At 36.2% G+C, this 19,542-nt stretch overlaps 1 protein-coding gene across 3 annotated transcripts; it reads right to left on the bottom strand.

Annotated features, from left to right (window-relative positions):
* Nucleotides 1-1,738: 1,738 nt before the first annotated feature.
* Nucleotides 1,739-18,717, bottom strand: Ssu72 (Ssu72 CTD phosphatase). 3 transcript variants are annotated; one of them, XM_045750742.2, is made up of 6 exons: nt 18,581-18,717; nt 16,877-16,960; nt 16,516-16,659; nt 9,093-9,232; nt 6,497-6,615; nt 1,739-4,681 (listed from the first exon to the last, which is right to left on the bottom strand). In XM_045750742.2, exons 2-6 carry the CDS (start codon nt 16,948-16,950, stop codon nt 4,580-4,582), a joined length of 579 nt encoding a protein of 192 aa, XP_045606698.1. In that variant the 5' UTR covers nt 16,951-16,960; nt 18,581-18,717; the 3' UTR covers nt 1,739-4,579. The 3 variants fall into 3 exon arrangements, with proteins under 3 accessions (XP_045606698.1, XP_045606699.1, XP_069160648.1); XM_045750743.2 differs by having other exon boundaries at nt 18,529-18,638; XM_069304547.1 differs by lacking the exon at nt 18,581-18,717 and adding an exon at nt 18,330-18,501.
* Between the last annotated feature and the right edge of the window lie 825 nt (nt 18,718-19,542).

Genomic DNA, 19,542 nt, shown 5'->3' with positions numbered 1-19,542 from the left:
GATCAGAAAAACGCCTTATAGGTAAGTTTACGAACACTTTACAGGCAGCTCGAGAATAACTATACAGTACAGTAATATGAAGTAGAGTACTTAATACAGTATGAATAACTACAGCAGGTTCTCAGAAAACATATAGCTTACAGTACTTACAATATATTGCTTATAGTACTGTACTTTAAAAAATCAAAAATCTAAATAAATAAATATATATATGTCGTACCTAGTAGCCAGAACGCACTTCTCAGCCTACTATGCAAGGCCTGATTTGCCTAATAAGCCAAGTTTTCCTGAATTAATATATTTTCTCAATTTTTTTTCTTATGAAATGATAAAGCTACCCATTTCATTATGTATGAGGACAATTTTTTTTTATTTTAGTTAAAATTAACGTAGATATATGACCGAACCTAACCAACCCTACCTAACCTAACCTATCTTTATAGGTTAGGTTAGGTAGCCGAAAAAGTTAGGTTAGGTTAGGTTAGGTAGGTTAGGTAGTCGAAAAATAAATAATTCATGAAAACTTGGCTTATTAGGCAAATCGGGCCTTGCATAGTAGGCTGAGAAGTGCGTTCTGGCTACTAGGTACGACATATATATATTTATTTATTTATTGTGTAACCGCGGTTTTCGAATGCCCCTCTTCAAATTTTTCAGGTCTCGAGCTCAATTTCTTTGAAAAATTTGACTCTGTATTCAAGGTTGGTCTCGGTGCTCGAGTTCGTTGGTACACGCATGGGTCGACGAAGCACGTGGCACGCTTCAGTTTACCAGTGTCTCCCACCTAATGACAACCCCGCTTTAATTCTTTGTGAAGAATTTCATTGTTTCTGCTTTTTTTGGTTTCTGAACATAAAAGTTATAATTATATATCATACCATGCACTCCAAGAAAGCCAGTGGTAAAGTTCAACCTAAGAAAATAGTTGTGAGGATGACAATAGAGGAAAAACAAGATATCATTCATAGTGAGACAATGTGATGTCTCACTTCAGAGGAGTGTTAAAATGTAGGGAAAAACAAGTGTCTATAGACAGACTCTTAGTAAGACAAGCAAACAGTGAGCCACAACCAAGTCCCAGTGGTATGCCTGCAAAATGCAAGAGAGAGTTCACCAGATATGTCATCACAGTTGGTATAATGGAAGGGGACTCCCCTTCCAAACACTAATACCTCTCCTCCTCCTCCTCCCTTCCTCACCGTCTTCCATACACAAACAAGATTCCTCAATAAAGGTAAGATATATTTGTACATGTACTGTAGTACAAAATATGAGCGGTTAGTATTAATAAATGTATTTTTTAGTTAATATTTTTAAGGATGTTGAACGGATTAATTCAATTTACATTATTTTGTACGGGAAAATTTGTTTCGGTTATTGAATTATGGGTATCAAACCGTCTCTGGGAGCGGATTAAATTAAAAAATGGAGGTACCACTGTATATTATATATTTTCATTTTATAATATGAAAGTACTTAAGGAAATTTCTGTTTCAATTTGTCCTTCGGGGTCTGACACTCACATTTTTCCATCACGTGTTAATTGTGTGATTTACACACACATTATAATTATATATATATGTGTGTATGTATGTATATATATATATATATATATATATATATATATATATATATATATATATATATATATATATATATATATATAATAATTTTGAATAATGAAATGCATCTAGTAGGCACAATTTAAAATAAAAATTATGAATAATAAAACACAAACTATATGCATGAATACCATATAATTACTCTGATTCACTTTAACTACAGTATTCAAATCATGTGGAAGATGGAGGATTTGGTAAATTGATTCTATACAAAAATATTTAAATACGGTGAGATGACATTTTTAAAGTGGCTAAGTAATTGGTTAGGTCTTAGACAAGAGATAGCAAGCAAGAAAAAAAAAAAATTCACAGAACTCAAAATGAATGAAGCAAAATGTGTTCTACACCTCTGCTAACTTTCATATAAGAGACTCAATTAATAAAAAAATTTGAAGGCTTCAATGCAAAAATTCTTGGCATGTTTATTATTTACGTACTGTACTTAAATTCTTTACTCTCAAAGCTTCTAATTTCAAGTTGTGGGATATTGATACTCCCTCTTAAGTCACTATGAAACAAGCTGTCAAAGTTAAATGAATGTTGAGTTAAATGAACTCAACATTTTAATTAGTTGACTTCATTATCTCTTTATTAAACTCATTTACTTCTTCATTTACTATAAACTTCTATTGATTATTGAGAAAAGAAAACATTTAGACTTATTTGGCAATAAAATACTGTATATATGTTTTATTTCTTTGAGAACCCAGTGGGCAGAATAAGCAAGTGTAACGTATATTCAGCATTGAAAGCGTTGAATTAATGTTACTATGACATTGTGGCCACTGGGAGGTAGGCCATAAGTACTGAAAGAGAACTCATATCACAAGAGTATGCAGAATAATCTATGTTCTCTTTACAATCACAGTACTATTAGATATACAGGTATTTGGGTTATTAGTTTTATATCACTTGTAGTTCACTCAGTGAAATACAATGTCTTACTTTAACCAAATAGAATAAAATAAGAATGAAGCCAGTTTCATAAAGTGAAAAGCCTGCAACATGCCAAACTGCATATCATCACCCTGTGGTTATACTGTATCTGCACGATAGGTTATACTGTATAACATACAGTACCACTTTTGAGCTGGTCCACAAATTACTATTTTCAAAGGAATATCCTTAACAATTTCAAGATACAAGGATATCTATATACAATACTAGTGACACTACATATACAAAGAAAAAAAAAAAATTATGCGTGTTCCCTGGGATGTCATTGAAAGAAGTATTTTAAAAGGGAGGAATATGAATAACTCATTCAACCCCTATGATATCATTTTATGACTGTACATAACAGGTATAACACATTGGTGATCAAATTAACCTGAACTCAAAAATAAACCAAATCTATGACACCACAGAATTTTAATCTTTAAATTTGAATTGTACTTAATTTTACTTACATACTCAAAAGCTTATAAATGCAATGCAGTATAGTAAAATCTACAAAATTTTAGAATACAGTACATATTGTTATTAACTTGAAGATTCACAAACAGCTACCAAGCTTTAGAAATATGATGTATATACTGTCTATATATGCATTCTGAGCCATGACTCTTCTGCATATTGAATAAGTGTGTAGTTAATACCTTTCTTTACATATATAATTTAAAATACCAAAATTAAAGGTATTAGTTATTGTAGCTAAACAAGTTATAACATTAACCACATATTATTTTATTTATTTCTAGCAATTTAATAATTTGTAATAATTCATTGTGTGTCAGGGTTGTCAGGCAGCCAATGTATACTATATACATGTTAGGCTTATATCGAGATCAACCCTACCCCCCCCAGGTCGAATTACTGAACCTTCCCGAGGATGGGGGAGGGTTCAGTAATTAACCCCCCTCAACAAATGGACTAACTCCTGGATATCTATTTACTGCTAGGTGAACAAATGCATCAGGTGATAGGAAATGTGTCCACCCATTTCTGTCCCGCCCGGTATTCAAGCCAGGAATTCCTGATTGTGAGTCGAGAAAAAACTTGACTGTACTATCAGCTTCCCTTATTTTCATCACTGTACATAATACTTTTGACAGTACAGTACTGTATTTTTAATTATATTTATCTTATTTGTTTGCAAACTAAAACAAAAATATTATCTTTTCATATAGTTTACTATTTATAATACAGTAATTATGTATTTATGCAAAGTACAATTGAGCATTATATTTTCGTATCTAAGTTTTCTATGAGCAACATTATATTTCTAATATTAGAATTTTAATTGATAAAAGTTTTTCTACACAAAAACAAAATAAATCCTCTAACTGTTCATTATATTTTTTCCAGGCATTGCTGTAATATTCACTATGTATTTATTATTCATATTATATTTTGAGCCAGTATGCTTATACAATAGAACACAAACAACACAAAACATATAAAAGTATTAAATTAATGTGCCTTACACAGAGTAAGCATTTAAATATTTATCTGTGTAAGATATTAATTTAACATGGAAGCTATTAAAAACATATACATAATGCTAAATACTTAAACATTTTGTAATATAAGTTAATGTAAACAATTGATGAAATGCTGTACCAAAATAATGATTTGTAGTACAATAAACATGACCTATTGAAGTCAAACATGTTCTGTTTTAATATCAGCAACACATTGTTTGGCTTAACAATATTATCAACACGTCTTCAGGACTTACAATGACATTTATTTCATGAAAGCAGTCTTGAGTCTTCTGCAATGTTGAGCTGCCGCTTCAATTTGGTCTTGGTACAGTATACATATTTTACAATGCACAGTATGCAATGTATCAGATTTCAAATGATGTAAGAGCATCAATGCTCACTGAGGAACAGTTAACTAAAAAAATAATCAATATACATGTAGTAGAAATACGTAAACACTCTTCAGTATCTAGGAATGAACTGCTTAGGAAATTATCTCCCACATTTTCAATAAATATTCACAGTAAATGTTTAATAAAACTGTACACAGTGAAGTACATTCCTCTGGCACTTAGTTTCAAACTCGTGTAGAAGTTCATCAATATCATTGTCCAAATCTTCAGTACCAGAAAGCTGGAAGAAAAAAAATAACTAAATACATGCATTAGGAAGTTAGCACTGATAAACTGTAGATATATTTATACTGTAACCATAATACAGTTTCAACACATTATAACAAAATTAATCTAAAACCTTAGCATTTATATAATCCTCTGTTTTAATAATCTCCATAACCAAGAAATACTCCCTAGATGAGAAGTTAGTACAGGAATGGTTCAGGGGGTTTAGAGGGACAGAATATTGGTTCTGGAAAACTGGGGTTTGCAACATCCAGATCAAGTCTCACAGAGGTAGTACTTATGGAGCCTGCCCAGAAATAGGCCATCACCACAGTAGCTTTTCATTCCCTTCAATTTCTCCCATCTTCCTGTGCCACTAGGCATCATGAGGGGCTCAAAAGTAAGGTGGGCACCTTCCCTGGGGCATCAAGTAGATTGGGCCATCACCTAGTAGACAGTTTAGCTTAGTTCATTTATTATGGACCCTGTACCCATCTTGTGGGCAATAGTTGAAAGGGTTACAGAGGCACATAATGGGCTCAGGACACACAGAAAATTGGTTGGTGGCTGTTAAGCTTGTTCAGAGCATATTTTGTAATTCAGTGTAGGAGGAACTTATGGTGCTTTTGGCTGCCTCATTAAATTTGTGGTGTGATACCCTAGTGGTGGGTTGATATCAGATCCCACACAGTACCTGCCCCATTGAAGGGGGCATAACACCTTGTACCTGGTTGGTTAAGATAGTCAACAGGAGCTTGGTGTGTTCAGCATGTCCTAGGCATGCCAGAGTTAAACACAGTAGAGCAACTGAGGTACAGTACTACCAAGGGTATTTCATCACACTCAAAACTATTATTTTGCTAAAGGGGCAAAATTCAATAGAAGTTATACTTCTTTGCTGACGCTTGTAATTTATATTTTCAAGTGCATACAATGAATCATTCTTTAAATATTAAATGACGAGTCCAGCTACAAAAGTCATCAAAAACGTGATTGGAGCCATATTAAGAGCGTTATCATTTATACCCTAATGCAGTATTTCCCATACTCTATAGGTTGATTTCACAGAGCTAAATTTTAATTTCAACCTATCATATAAAGGACAACTACCAAAAGAGCCTGTCTGTAGAGACTTGACTACATCTAGCATATTTCCTCCTCCCTAGCCTTGAAATCACATTTTAAAGGAAAAAAGACCTATATTAGTGAGCAAAAACCGGGAAATCTCAAAATGAAAATGTACCATAGAGTTTGGTTTTTAAATATGTTCAATGGCTTTCCCAAGGTCCCTTATTATTTATGGTAATGTTGCACCCATCTATGAAAATTATTAAAAGCCTGATTAGAGCTATAATAATTTACCATTCATACTTAATATTCCTCACCCTATGGGCCAATTTCACCGAGCAAAATTATAATTTCAACTTGTCACATGAAGGGCAACCACCATGAGAACCTGTCTGTTAAGAGATTTAACCACATCTAGCATATTTTCCATGCCGAAGCATCAAAATTTCTTCTACAAAGAAAAACGGGCCCATATATCCCTGAACAAAAACCTCTGCAACTGGAAATAAAATAGAACCATAGAATGTCTTAAATATGCTCAGTAGCTTTCCCAAGGCCCCAAATATTTCTTGTAATGTTGCCTTCATCTGTGAACTCGGTCCTAAAATATTCAGCAAATACACACATCCCCTGCTTCAGCGAACTCTTGTTCATTGAATCAAGTGAGGAGATCTGGAATGGAATGTGCGTGTTCCAACCAGAGATTTGCCCAATCAAGGTTCCACTGTAATTCAAATGGTCAGTTATAGTACAAACTTACCAAAGCAGCTAACTCGCAAATCATAAATGCACCAATTGTAGCCTCCTCGTGGTTATCCTGAATATCTATGTTGATTACATGTACTGGGGTATTCTCCTCTGGAATTCGTGCTTCTAAACCTGTAAGACAAGATTTAAATGTGAGAGAAAATAAAATACAGAATGATACAAGTATATTTATATAAATTAAGATAAACTTTGGGTATTTGTATTTAGCATTTATACTGTAACCACAGGGATCAGGACTCAAGAGCAAATGGATGCTAGACATTTTGTGGATACCTATGCATGTCTCTGGAGGAAAACTATGTCAACAAATAAATTTATTTACCCTAATGGTATTTTTTAGGCCTAATGGTAAGTGCAAAGGGGGTTCCTGAAGAGAGCAGCCATAGACCAAAATGCCTGGATAACAAGGTAAGACCACGCAAGTCAGCCACAGCCTGCCAGGCTGTTTGGAACACAAAGTACAGGGGCAGTGAAAAGAACAGAAGCGCACAGCAGCCTCCATAGAGGCAGAGGCTAAAAGTTGCCGACACAAAGGCACAGGCCTACTGCAATGCTGCCAAATAAAGCAAGAGGCTTGCAGAAGATCATTGTGGAGGGAAGCAGTAGCTCTGCATTTAAAAGCAAAATGATGGCTGCAACTGCAAACCAGCAATTTCTGTAGCTTACACACTGGTATATCCAACCCTTGAAGAGTGCACCAGGCCTCCGAGACCCATGCTGTCCTACCGGAAGTCATGGCCAGACGCTAACACTCTTTTACGAGGTTATCTTCAGGTTATCTTGAGATGATTTCGGGGCTTTTAGTGTCCCCGCGGCCCGGTCCTCGACCAGGCCTCCACCCCCAGGAAGCAGCCCGTGACAGCTGACTAACTCCCAGGTACCTATTTACTGCTAGGTAACAGGGGCATTCAGGGTGAAAGAAACTTTGCCCATTTGTTTCTGCCTCGTGCGGGAATCGAACCTGCGCCACAGAATTACGAGTCCTGCGTGCTATCCACCAGGCTACGAGGCCCCAGTGAGGAGAGCTGAGGTGAGGAGAGCTTGGGAATCAAAGACCAACCAAAACCAAGGACAACCCACTAGAAAGATTAGGTGAAATAAAACAAACTACTGATTGAAGAAATAAATAAAATGAGTGAAAGGTTAATGATCGATGCAGAGAACAATACCAATCACAACAGGAAAGTGAGTGATCAAAAGGATGTCAGGAACCTAATCCCCAAAAGAAACTGGGACAGGGATCACAAATCCAAGGCCCTAGGAATTGGTCAGTAGATCAGAGAGCTGAAACTCATGGCCCAGGATGATTGGCATGTGAATGAGGCCCTGAACCAGAGGCCTACTGTACCCCTCAGCTAAAAATGGATCATCATCTCAACACTCAGGACTGCAGTACAAAAATGTGGGGTGATCTGTCCAGAAGGCAAAGGACGTGTAGCTCATATAGCATGGGGTACACAGCACAACCAGCCCGAGGTAAACAATTCCCACACCCTGGAGACAGAAAGGCAGAGGTCAAAATCCTCAAAGATGAGGGCAAGGAGCCTGGATAATCAGAGAAAAACTTCAGACAGCCCACAACATGCAATGCAAGGCAAAACACAGCCCAGAGCAATATCAAGCTTCAGGGTCTCCAAATAAAGAACTCTGTTGCCACAAGCAAGCAAGTGTAAAATCAGAGAAGACAATCAAGGGAAAATCATAACAGAGAAGAGCAAGACATATTTACCTAGCATAAAGAGCCCCACTGGTATTCGAACCTGCCATCCAGGGAGCAGCAAGAAAACATTCAACTTCCATACCCAAGAATACTACACTTGAAGATCATTACTTGAGGCCAGGGTAAACCACTTGACACCAAGATCAGAACTGCAAAGGCATGGATTATATTGAACCTTAGGGTCAGAACAGTCTGACAACAGGGCAAAACAATACCAAGGAACACAGCTTGGGAACGTATGGGCCCCTCAACCCAGAAACCTAGTCTAGGTCCCTTAGCCAAAAACCAAGTCTAGGCACTTAGCCCAGAAATCTAGTCTAGGCACTTGAACCAGGAACTGCCAGACACGAAGTCTATAAGCCATCAGATGACCCGAGAACTGGCAGGCCAGTATATAATGGGTATACCCCACTATTCCACTTGTCTGAAAGAAGCAACTCTTGATTTCCCTCAGAGAGGTGGACTCTTAACTGGACCATGAAAGTGAGTGAAGTTCAGAGGTGGATTAAAATAACCATGGGCCTTAGGCTTGGATTCCGAGCAGTCCCAGGTATTCTATCAAGTATCTAGTCATCGCTACTAAAACTATTTCACTGAAGAAGCATGAGACTGCAAAGTTCATTAGCATCCTGACAGAGACCAATCAAACAAAATAATTGACAGTATAGTATATTAATAACACAAATACACTGTAAATCAAATTCAGTTACAAACACAGTTTAAGCCTGTCTTATTATCTTGGGTGATATTTTATCCATATTTAAAATTTTAATGTACGGTAGTGTACATTATTTTAATAAAATTTATACAAGAAATACTGTATGTATACTGTACCATCACACTGTCTTCACAGCTTCATCATACTTACATTCAAGAACTTGATCATATACTCGTTCTTCACATGTAATTATAATGTCAAACTTGTCTTTGCACACTTGAAACCGTTCAGGATCTGGTTTGATTCTTCGATTTCTATCTAACATGTGAAGGAGACCATTCTGGGTGTATCTGTGTTCTGATAGTTAAGGAACATCCATTTTCCTGTTTTCAAGACTTTTTAGTGTACAATACGGTGAAATCTTCATCATCTGAAGAAATGATTACCATACTTGAGAGCTGATTACTTAACCAAGCTGATAGCAAGTAATATACTGTATGCAGTAATTACAATACATGATTTTTATAGTAAAAGGAGCTTTCAATACATACTGTTAAAATGTTGATGGAAAATTACTGACCTGGAAACTCCACTCAGTCATGCAGCAGCTGGTGAAGAAGCTCTGAATATACCAAACATAAAACTTTGTGGCAATTTTAGGTCCTTGTGTAAATGTGCAGTGCTGAGTACTGTATATAAGCTCTATTTACATTTGCAATATGAATATACTGTACTGTAGTGGTATGTGTGAAAATGTGTACATGCATTAATGTGCATTACTATGAAAAAAATATGCATAAACAAAATTTAATCATTAAATGTAGTGAAATGCCCATTTCTGGTAGGTTCTAGCTGCTCCCCAGTGTTCACACTGGAATGGTTGAGCAACCAGCCTCAAAACCCACACTAACCTAATGGGAGCCATGACTAGAATATGGTTCTTTCTACAAGGCAAGAGGTGGCACGGTAGTAACACCCTCGCCCTACACTTCACGAGTAATTTGTTGTAGGTAAAAAAAAACCTGTGTTACCCCACCTGTGTAAACAAAAAAATGAAAGTTTAAGTGGAACTAAACACACTAACAAACTATTTCTTGTAAGAAGTAGAAAAACAAGCCAACTGATCGTTGCCACAGGTAAATCACCTTGACCCTTGCGAGCTCGGTCACCACCAAATGGTCAAATCGCCCTGGGTACCGACCCTCCTCTTGCCTTACTCACAAGCCCCAAAAATCCCCAAAATCCCCACAGGAAGGAAAGTTAACAGGGAAAGGATGAGGAGCTACTGAAGGTCATACCAGAAAAGGGCATTTCATTACATTCAGTGCATGATTCCCGTGAAGGCTCTCTCAGTAGCTGTAGCTTGCCAGTCATTACTCCCAACAGTGCCTCAGGAGAGGACAGCATTAGTGCAAAAACCATGTAAGTCACAAAAGAGCTTAACTGTAGAAGAGTGACAAATTAGCAGCACTGCACCAAATGACTTAGTAATAAGCCTAAGGAACATCCGAGGAGAAGCAAAAGGCTAGCATCGAAATGAATTGCCAAAAAACTGAAGCTGGAAAACAACCATGAACAAAAGAAAGAACAAAGGTCAGAAGGCTGAACAGACAACTACTGGCAAACCAGTAGTTGTTTGGTTTGCCAATAGAACAAACTACTGGCAGGGAAAAAGAATGGCAACCTTGTACTAATTGCCCAAGCACACAAGCTTGGCAATACCAAAGGAGATCCAATAATATCAGCTGGTAACATAACAGACTGTCAAAGAATGCCATAAAAGCAGCATACATCTATACATTCCCCCTAACCAGACACAAACAGCCGGCTGGTAGAACCAAATCGCCAGGTGAAGGGCCTAGGAAATGCAGCCTTGGAACAATGAAATTGACAAAACAGGAGCAATCAACAGCACTCCAGCCCCAGGGAGCATCCAAAATGCTGCATTGCAGCCACAGGACAGGGTGTATAATGGACACACCAGAGAGCAAAGAACACTTGAGACAGATGGAAAGAGATGCCGAAAGCATCCTGAAGGCCTATGAAAATGAGCCACAAGTCTGGAAACCAACCTGCAAATGTGGCACAGACAACACTCAGACAGCACCCCACCACACCAGCACCAGTGTAATTACCTAAGTGTAATTACACTGGTGCTGGTGTGGTGGGGTGCTGTCTGAGTGTCGTCTGTGCATACTACAAAAGTGTGTACTACAAAAAATGCAGACGATGAAACATGCCAACTGCCAGCCCAGAAAATGGTAATATAGTCCAGAATTATAACCGCAGACCGCAGTTAAAGCACCCGGCAAATTGTAAGAATATATGTACCCATACCCATGAACAACCTGAACAACAAGCAACTGGGAAAGTATCATGGTTCCAACTGGTGCAGTTTCCATAGATGTATAGCATCAATTTTCATTTAAATTTAAAATATTTTCATCAAATAAAATTTCTTTGCTTATATTAAGAAAACATTCGTTCAATTGTTGATAGACAATTAGCCTGTTTAGTACCAAGTGCTGTTCATCTGACCTGTTCTTTCTTGACAATATACCATTTGCTGTTTGCCATTTAAGACCCACCATATACCTAGTCCTTGTTATTTTTAGAGAAAGCATAAATGGCAAAACACACTGAAAATGTTGGTCACTGATTTACACTAGGCATTCTCTTCAAAATTTATTAAAATCTAAACCTATTCCCCAAAATGTATGTACAGTAGGTGCCAATAGCAACTGTACATATAATGTACAAAATATGGACTGTTGCAACCAAAAATAGTCCTTATTTTGTACAACTGATTTAGTAGAGGCCAAGAAAGTAGGCAACGCTGAAATCTAAACTTATCTCAACCTAGTAAATATATATACTGAATTAGGGCTAAGCTTCCATTTATAATTCTTAGGATTGCTTATTTAGGCCTTGAACAGGTTAGGTTGTAGCAGTTTTTGTTATGCTTTTAGTATACTAATAGTGCAGAAGGTAGAATTCTTATGTGCAACAATCTATATTTTGTACACATTCCATCCACAATAGTTATAGGTAACATACTATCATTTTTAGAGGCTGGGTTGTTAAATTTACACTGTGCCTTAAGAAATAATTTATTGTATGCAATGTATTGTACTTGCCAAATATAATATACAGTATAGCATACATATTAAAGAACAGACATACACCAAATATATTTACTGTACTTTAGTTACCAAGCATAAAGAAGAACTGCAGTACTTTTACTGTATATGGCAAGTCAAGCATGGCCCCGGGCCGGACTTGGGGAGTACAACTCCCAGGATCCCATCCAGGTACAAGTCAACACACACCTCCATCACTATACAATACAATATTACAAATTGGCAAAATTAATCGCACAAAGTAACAGCTTACTCAAAGGAGTGACGTGTGATGCTTGTTAAAAATATTAGAGTATTGACCAATGCCAGATGTTAAGGCTAATGCCTTGCCTACTGGTATTGTAATTTGAAGTAAATAATCCTCTTAATCCTTAAACTGCTCAGCTAATTAAAAGTCCTTTATCACAGTACCTATGATAAATAAAAGTATTTCACAAAATTTATATAACAAATAAATAAATAAAAATGCATTTGGTGATTCGAGGACAAAGATAATTGCAATGATTAGACCACTTACAGATTGCATGTTGCGTCAAAACTGTAAGGATATAAACAACAAATATTCTAGGATTGCATTTTTATTAAGTTTACACAAAAGATAATAATAAAAAAAAGTATTTCAATAAATACTGTAGTCACATTAAAAACCCTGCTTTAACGGGGGATTCCCTATGGCTATTTTTATATCAGTATATCTTCCAAATTAAAACAATTCTGAATCTCCCCATACCGTACACACTTACTGCTCATTGCTTTGCTTATACTGTACTGTATCTTATATAAATAGTTTTAACTTTATAATTGGACTAAGCATTTAATAATCAGATACTGAACTAAATAATTATGATTAATATAGAGATTTTTATCACAAAACATAACATGTTGAACCACGCTAAATATTTACGAATTACAGTACGTACAGTATTTAAATTTATGATCCAATCATCAACAGAAGGCATATCAAGATATGCATTAGTATTTTCACTGCAAGGATAGTTTACCTTATATAATTTGAAATATTTATACAATATGCCCTGCTATCAGCAAATTATAAGTACTGTACTGTAATAAGATTTGGAGGTAAATTTGTAATCTTAATTTACACTATTGTAGATATACGATCACTCAAGCATCGAGATGCAAATTTCTAAACGGAAAAAATTCAAATGATCTTATCGAGGAATATCTCGCATAAATCACTTGCAATAATACATTGCCTGATTATGACTGTTGCAAATATTATTTTTGTCCTTTGAAGTGATCAATATATGCACACCTCTGAAATTAGTTTAAAACAAAAATAATGTAATTTTTCAGAGGAATTTGTAATTCCTCTGTACAGGTAATTCTATTATTGCATTAATATACTGAACGAGTCAGTCCATCTGCTTACCTGAATCAATTTAATCCAACATTACAAGTAAGGCAATGTACTCTAAAATTTCTCAAGCACCCAGAATACATCCTCACAATTGTCACTAGCATCTAAATCCAAAACAAATTTTGACTTCTTTGTGCTGCAGAATGATTTGGTTATGAAATACCAGTACATAAAGAAATCACCAAACCTCACACCACATAATGTGAAGTAAAGTGGCTATTTCAATAAATACACAAAATCCAAATGAGTAGAGATGCATAAAGGTAGTAAAAGGCATGGTGTATAATAAAAAGAACAGTTCTGAAAGGTTCTTAACTCTGTGAATGTTAAGAACTTACATAAGAGTGCTTTCATTGATGACCAGGTCTAGATCATTTTCTTTGTTACTATATCATATTCACAGGGGGGGGATGGGTTGAACAAATACTGTACTGTACATTCATCTAGTTGTCCATGATGAACAAAAATAAAGCATTGAGTGAAATTTAACACCTCTTTCTGGGGTTGATCCCCTCACCTTATATCACTGCCATACAAAAGACACAAACATGCCAGGCTCCCAGTAACAGTCTTCGCACACCAAGAACAAGCACATTTCCTAGCAGCCATGTCCCCTCCAAGCAAAATATAAAAACCCCACAGATTTCATGGATCATGGGCATGCAGCCCAGGAACCCTTGAATGCACAGCCCGAGTGCTTCATGAAACAGTACAGGAACCTTCGAAAATGCATCCCAGAAACAAGCAGGCACACAACTCGGTAACCACCAGACTCTCTGTTCAAGAACTGGTAGACATATAGGCCAGTAATTACCAAGCACACTGCCCTGGAACTGCTGGGTATCCAGCCAGACAATCTTCAGGCAAGACGATGGCAAAAAAGCACAGTAGTACAGTCTCAGGGCAAAACCATTGCATACAACCAGGGCACACCAGCTGATGTGAACATGGCCAAAGGAGGTAATGCATACCAGCAAGCAACTGCATGCACTACTGAAAAGGGGGGGTACACACACACACAAAGTAAGAGGCACACCTACCTGAGGAAATGAGAGATGGTGAAATTCCAATTAAGCCAGAATTCCGATCCTCATAAGAACACCCACACAAAACATGGGAATGCCACCTCACCCCCACTGTCAGTTGCTCCAACTCCAGGATGGAGATAAGTGGCGGCAGGTGGAACTAGTTGCCCAAAGCAGACAAAACCCCAATCAAACTGGGCAAAACTTATCTTTTATGGGATTAGCAACACATTCTAAATAAAATAAAAAAACAAAAATGAAGGGTTTTATCAGGTTAGGTATAAATATCAGAACATTGCATGCAAGAAGTGGCGATACATATTTGTTCTGTATAGTCAGTGTGATGGTGGTCTGCAGTGAGGGATCAAGGCAGTGAAACAACGAGGCAGCATGTGGCCACCTTTTCCCACTGACTGCCAATTTACCATCTTGTTTTTTGTTCTTTATACATAATTAACCTGATTATGGCTGGTTAATTACAAACACTATCTTATCCCTAAATAAAGTAAGAAAATTAATAAATAATTTGTACTTGATATGTACTTAAAATACTTGAAATACAAAAACTAATAAAAACTATTGTATAATTATATACAGTACTGTATATTGTACATATACAGTGGAACCTCAGTTTTCATATGCCCCTCTTTTCGTATTTTTCGGTTCTCGTCTCCAATTTCTTAAAACAATTTGATTCAGTACGCGTTGTTTGCCTTGGTTTTCGGAGTTTGTTTACACACACATGGGTCCACCGAGCACGTAACTCTTCAATTTACCAGTGTCTCCTGCCTAGTGATAATCATGTTTGAATGCTTTGTGAAGAATTTTATCGTTTTTGTGCTTTTTTGGTTTGTGATCATAAAAGTTATTATATATCATGCGATGAGTTCCAAGAAAGTCGGTACTAATGTTCAACCTAAGAAAATAGTTGTGAGGATGACAATAGAAGAAAAACAAGAAATCATGCATAGTGAGACAAAATGATGTCTCACTACAGATAAGTGTTAAAATGTAAGGAAAACAAGTGTCTATAAACAGATTCTTAGTAAGACAAGCAAGCAGCGAGCCACAACCAGGTCCTAGTGGTATGCCTGCAAAACGTAAGGGAGTACCCCAGAAATGTCATCACAGCTGTTGTAATGGCAGGGGGGACACCTTCCGAACACTAACACCTCTCCTCCTCTTCCCCCTTCCTCACTGTATTCCATACACCAACAAGAGTCCTCAATAAAGGTAAGGTACCTAAGAGCATTATTCTGTATAAAATGTATTTTTAATTAATATATTTGGGGGTGTGGAACGGATTAATTCAATTTACATTATTTATGGGAAAATTCGTTTCGCTTTTGTACTTTTGTTTTCATACCGTCTCTGGGAACGGATTAAATACGAAAACAAAAGTACCACTGTATAAATATATTATATAACAGCACAATAATAAATACAATTTATTATTGTATAATTATATATTGCATGTATACAATATATGTATAATGTACAACTATAATTTTTTAATGACAACAGTAATAGCTACAGTAACAGCTATTTTTTTTTTACTTTATAAAAGGCGAGATAGTTTATAGCGTGAAAAATTGTAGAAATAAAATGAATATTAATGCGAGAATCATAATTAACACATATTTCATGCTTATATATGACCTTCAGTTATATATTCACTAGAGCTCAGGAAGAGAGAATAACTCCAGCGTATAATGGTGGTTAGAATGCTGGCAAACAATTACAATCAAACCTACCAATATTAAAAAAAATATCTGAAAAGATTATATATAAACAGCTGTACTCCTACCTTGTAAAAAAAAAAAGTACCAATGATGCCATTATTAGTTATAAAACTAATAATATAGTTTTATAACATACTCTTACTCAACAAGGTTTGTGGTCAAAAACAATTATATTTTGTGTCCCATTTGCATTTCATTAACAATACTTCCCATCAATAATGTTTTTGTTATGCTCTGCAATCTACATTCAGTATTCATATGTTAGTAAGTCAAGCCATTTACCCAAGCCTCACTCCTCTCTCGAAAACTTCAATTGCAAGTAACAGATAGGTATTTAAAGGATACAGTGTTTTATCTTTTTTTAGAAGGTCGTTATATATATCATCGTAGGATGTTCCGAACTCGTAGCAGTTGGGTTTGTCTGGAGCAGGTCCTGGTAGCTTCACTTTGTCTCCCGTTCCAAAGGATCTCACATTAAAGCCCTTTTTACTGTTGAATAAAATTTATATACACTACTGTAAAGCATTTAATTAAAAATGTATAACTCTCGCTTTGCTGGTTTAGTTATACTGTATTACTTAAAAATGTAGCAACAAATTTACAATACATAATGTCAGCACACTAAAAAAAATTATCTAAAATATATATAAGCTTCAATAGGGAGGTGATATCGGAGGAAAAATGAGTCAGCAGTACAGATTCTTACCTTAAAAAAGCATGAGCCTCCATGCTGCGATTCATATTGCTAGAGCAAATCACTGCAAACCCAAGGTCAGCCATAACGTAACTTCTGAAATATTATGAAATTATGAAAAAAATCAACCCATCATTTATATTCTTATTAAGGTAATTGCTAATATCCTACAATATATAAACAAATAAAATAATAATAATGCTAAATATGGGGGGTCTTGACTGCTGATTTTCAGATATGGTCAGAGATTGGCATTCGAGATGGTTAAAAGACTCGGCAACATGACATGTCTGAATACCAGATGTGACACCCACTATAATCCATTGCTTGCCACAAGCCTAACAGCATTAAATATCTTTGATCACTTAATATATTTTGAGATACTGTATACTCCCCCAATCACAGACATCCATGAGAACACTCGCCCGCCCGCCCACCCACATACACAGCTGAACACCCACATAATATCTGGAGGGATACCAAATCAACATACAGTACTACCTTACTGACCACCCAGTTATTATACTTCACATAAAAGTATAGAAGTAAAGAAAATTGCAGAAGGCCTACTGACCCACATTAAGTACAGTAACTACTATTTATAACAACTGGAAGTCATTCATATGTCTAATCTATGTTTGAACTAATCCATTGAACTCAAATTTACCGAGTCACCAGGAGTGTAATTATGCATGTGTGTGTGTGTGTGTGTGTGTGTATATAAATTCAGGTAATTTAATCAAATATTTATAAAATTTATGATAAATTTTCAATATACAAACTGTTTAAGTACCCACACCTTTGAAATTTAGACTAATATGACTGAAGGAGTGTTCCACTAAGTACACATCTTTGTTGACAAACCAATACAACACATACAACTTGCAAAAACCTATTTAGTGTTTTTTCCCACATCTTGCCCGAAACGCTGACCACATTAGTGGCTTTAGGCATAGTATATATATATATATCTGCTCTATCTAGAAATCCAACATTCTGTTTGTAATTCATTTTGGATGTATGTACTTTTACCCGAATAAACATTATCTTATTTAGTATTATTATAATGTGAACACTTTGGGGGATAGTGTGGAGAAAATGTTCCTGTGGTTCATTCTGGTGAACATCTTCACTATGTTCTTGATCTAAAATAGTGTATGACGAGTAATAGGCGTGATCATATTTGTACCATTGTATTTACAGTATGTAGAAATAGGTATAATACCCACTTGATCGAATACCAGCAGTTGGGTGCCGGATAATCTGGCGGCCACTACAACCTCAAGACATCTTATTAGTTTATCTTACAGTGTCACTGTAACAGAACATTTTCCCTTTCGAGTCACTGTATTTTTTAATTTTGTTAAAAATACAGTACTTTATTTAGCAAAAAAACAAAAAAAAAAATAAAAAAATCACTTTAACCTAGTGAGAAATCCAGTAATTTTATAAAGTATCCAAAAACCTGCAAATGTATTCTAATCAGGTTGCTTCAGGTGCCTTGTTCGAGGGCCAGATTGGCCTAGGGGTATGTTAAGGGTAGATTCCAAATGGTTAATTAGGGTCAACTCTGACAAGGGGGCGACCAGTCACGTCCCGCCCCAGGTGACCTCAGCCAGGAACTACCTCTCCCACCCACATATACCCGCCTAAACACTCCTTACCAACAGCCTCAAACATGCAGCATGTCAAGTCCGGGTCCCACACAGTACTTACAGACGCACAGCCTAGCATAAATTGGTTATTTTCGCCTGGAATCAGCTTGCGGTAAAACATAGCAAGGTAGCTGGGTTACTGACATTTTCGCGTGTGGGTTCGAAGCCTTCCTGCCATCTCTCGCCTGTTTTAATATGTTTCACCTTATTTTTAATGCTAATTCAATATATATATGTAATTATTGAGGATAGATGATTAACAGTTAATGTGTTTTACATGGGCACGGTTAAGAAAATATTTGGACAACTACCCTCTACATAAATTACATGAATATATTTTAGCTAACTTACAATTTATGGCAAAACTTTAATAAATATAAAAATTTTATCATAGGTTTTGCTATAGATGCCATATATCAGTACAGATTGGCAATATTAGTGATCATAAGAGGCTTCATGTGTTATTTTTATGCATTTACGAATGAGCACAATTGGCGGCAATTTCAAATAATATTTTTCTGCACAATTTAGGTACTATTGAATACTTATACTATTAAATTGAAATTAGAACACCCATATTCAACCTAATTTTCAGACTTATCACATGCACACGGCAAGCAGAAGATATTGTTGTGCTCTACCCCAGAGTTTGCTAGTGGAGGCTAATATCATGTTCTCTCCTGATTCCATGTATGACTAACCATCCCCATGATATGGGGATATCAAATGAACTTATAGCTAGTATTTGATCAACACTGTAATCTTTCATACAGAATATGATAGAAGTACATTGCTGCGTATACTTTTAAGCTTATAGGAAAAAAAAGAGTTCTTTGGATACGTGGCTAAGATTTCCGATAGAACATCGTTTTTAATGAAGTATTTTCACGTTGACCAGACCACACACTAGAAAGTGAAGGGACGACGACGTTTCGGTCCGTCCTGGACCATTCTCAAGTCAATTGAGAATGCAGAATTCCGAGATTCGGTCCAGGACGGACCGAAACGTCGTTGTCCCTTTAC

The sequence above is a fragment of the Procambarus clarkii genome, chromosome 52, assembly GCF_040958095.1.
Source record: "Procambarus clarkii isolate CNS0578487 chromosome 52, FALCON_Pclarkii_2.0, whole genome shotgun sequence".
Classification (NCBI taxonomy): domain Eukaryota; kingdom Metazoa; phylum Arthropoda; class Malacostraca; order Decapoda; family Cambaridae; genus Procambarus; species Procambarus clarkii.
The sequence above is the reverse complement of the archived record's forward strand: the minus strand, read 5'-3'. Positions and strand labels throughout refer to the sequence as shown.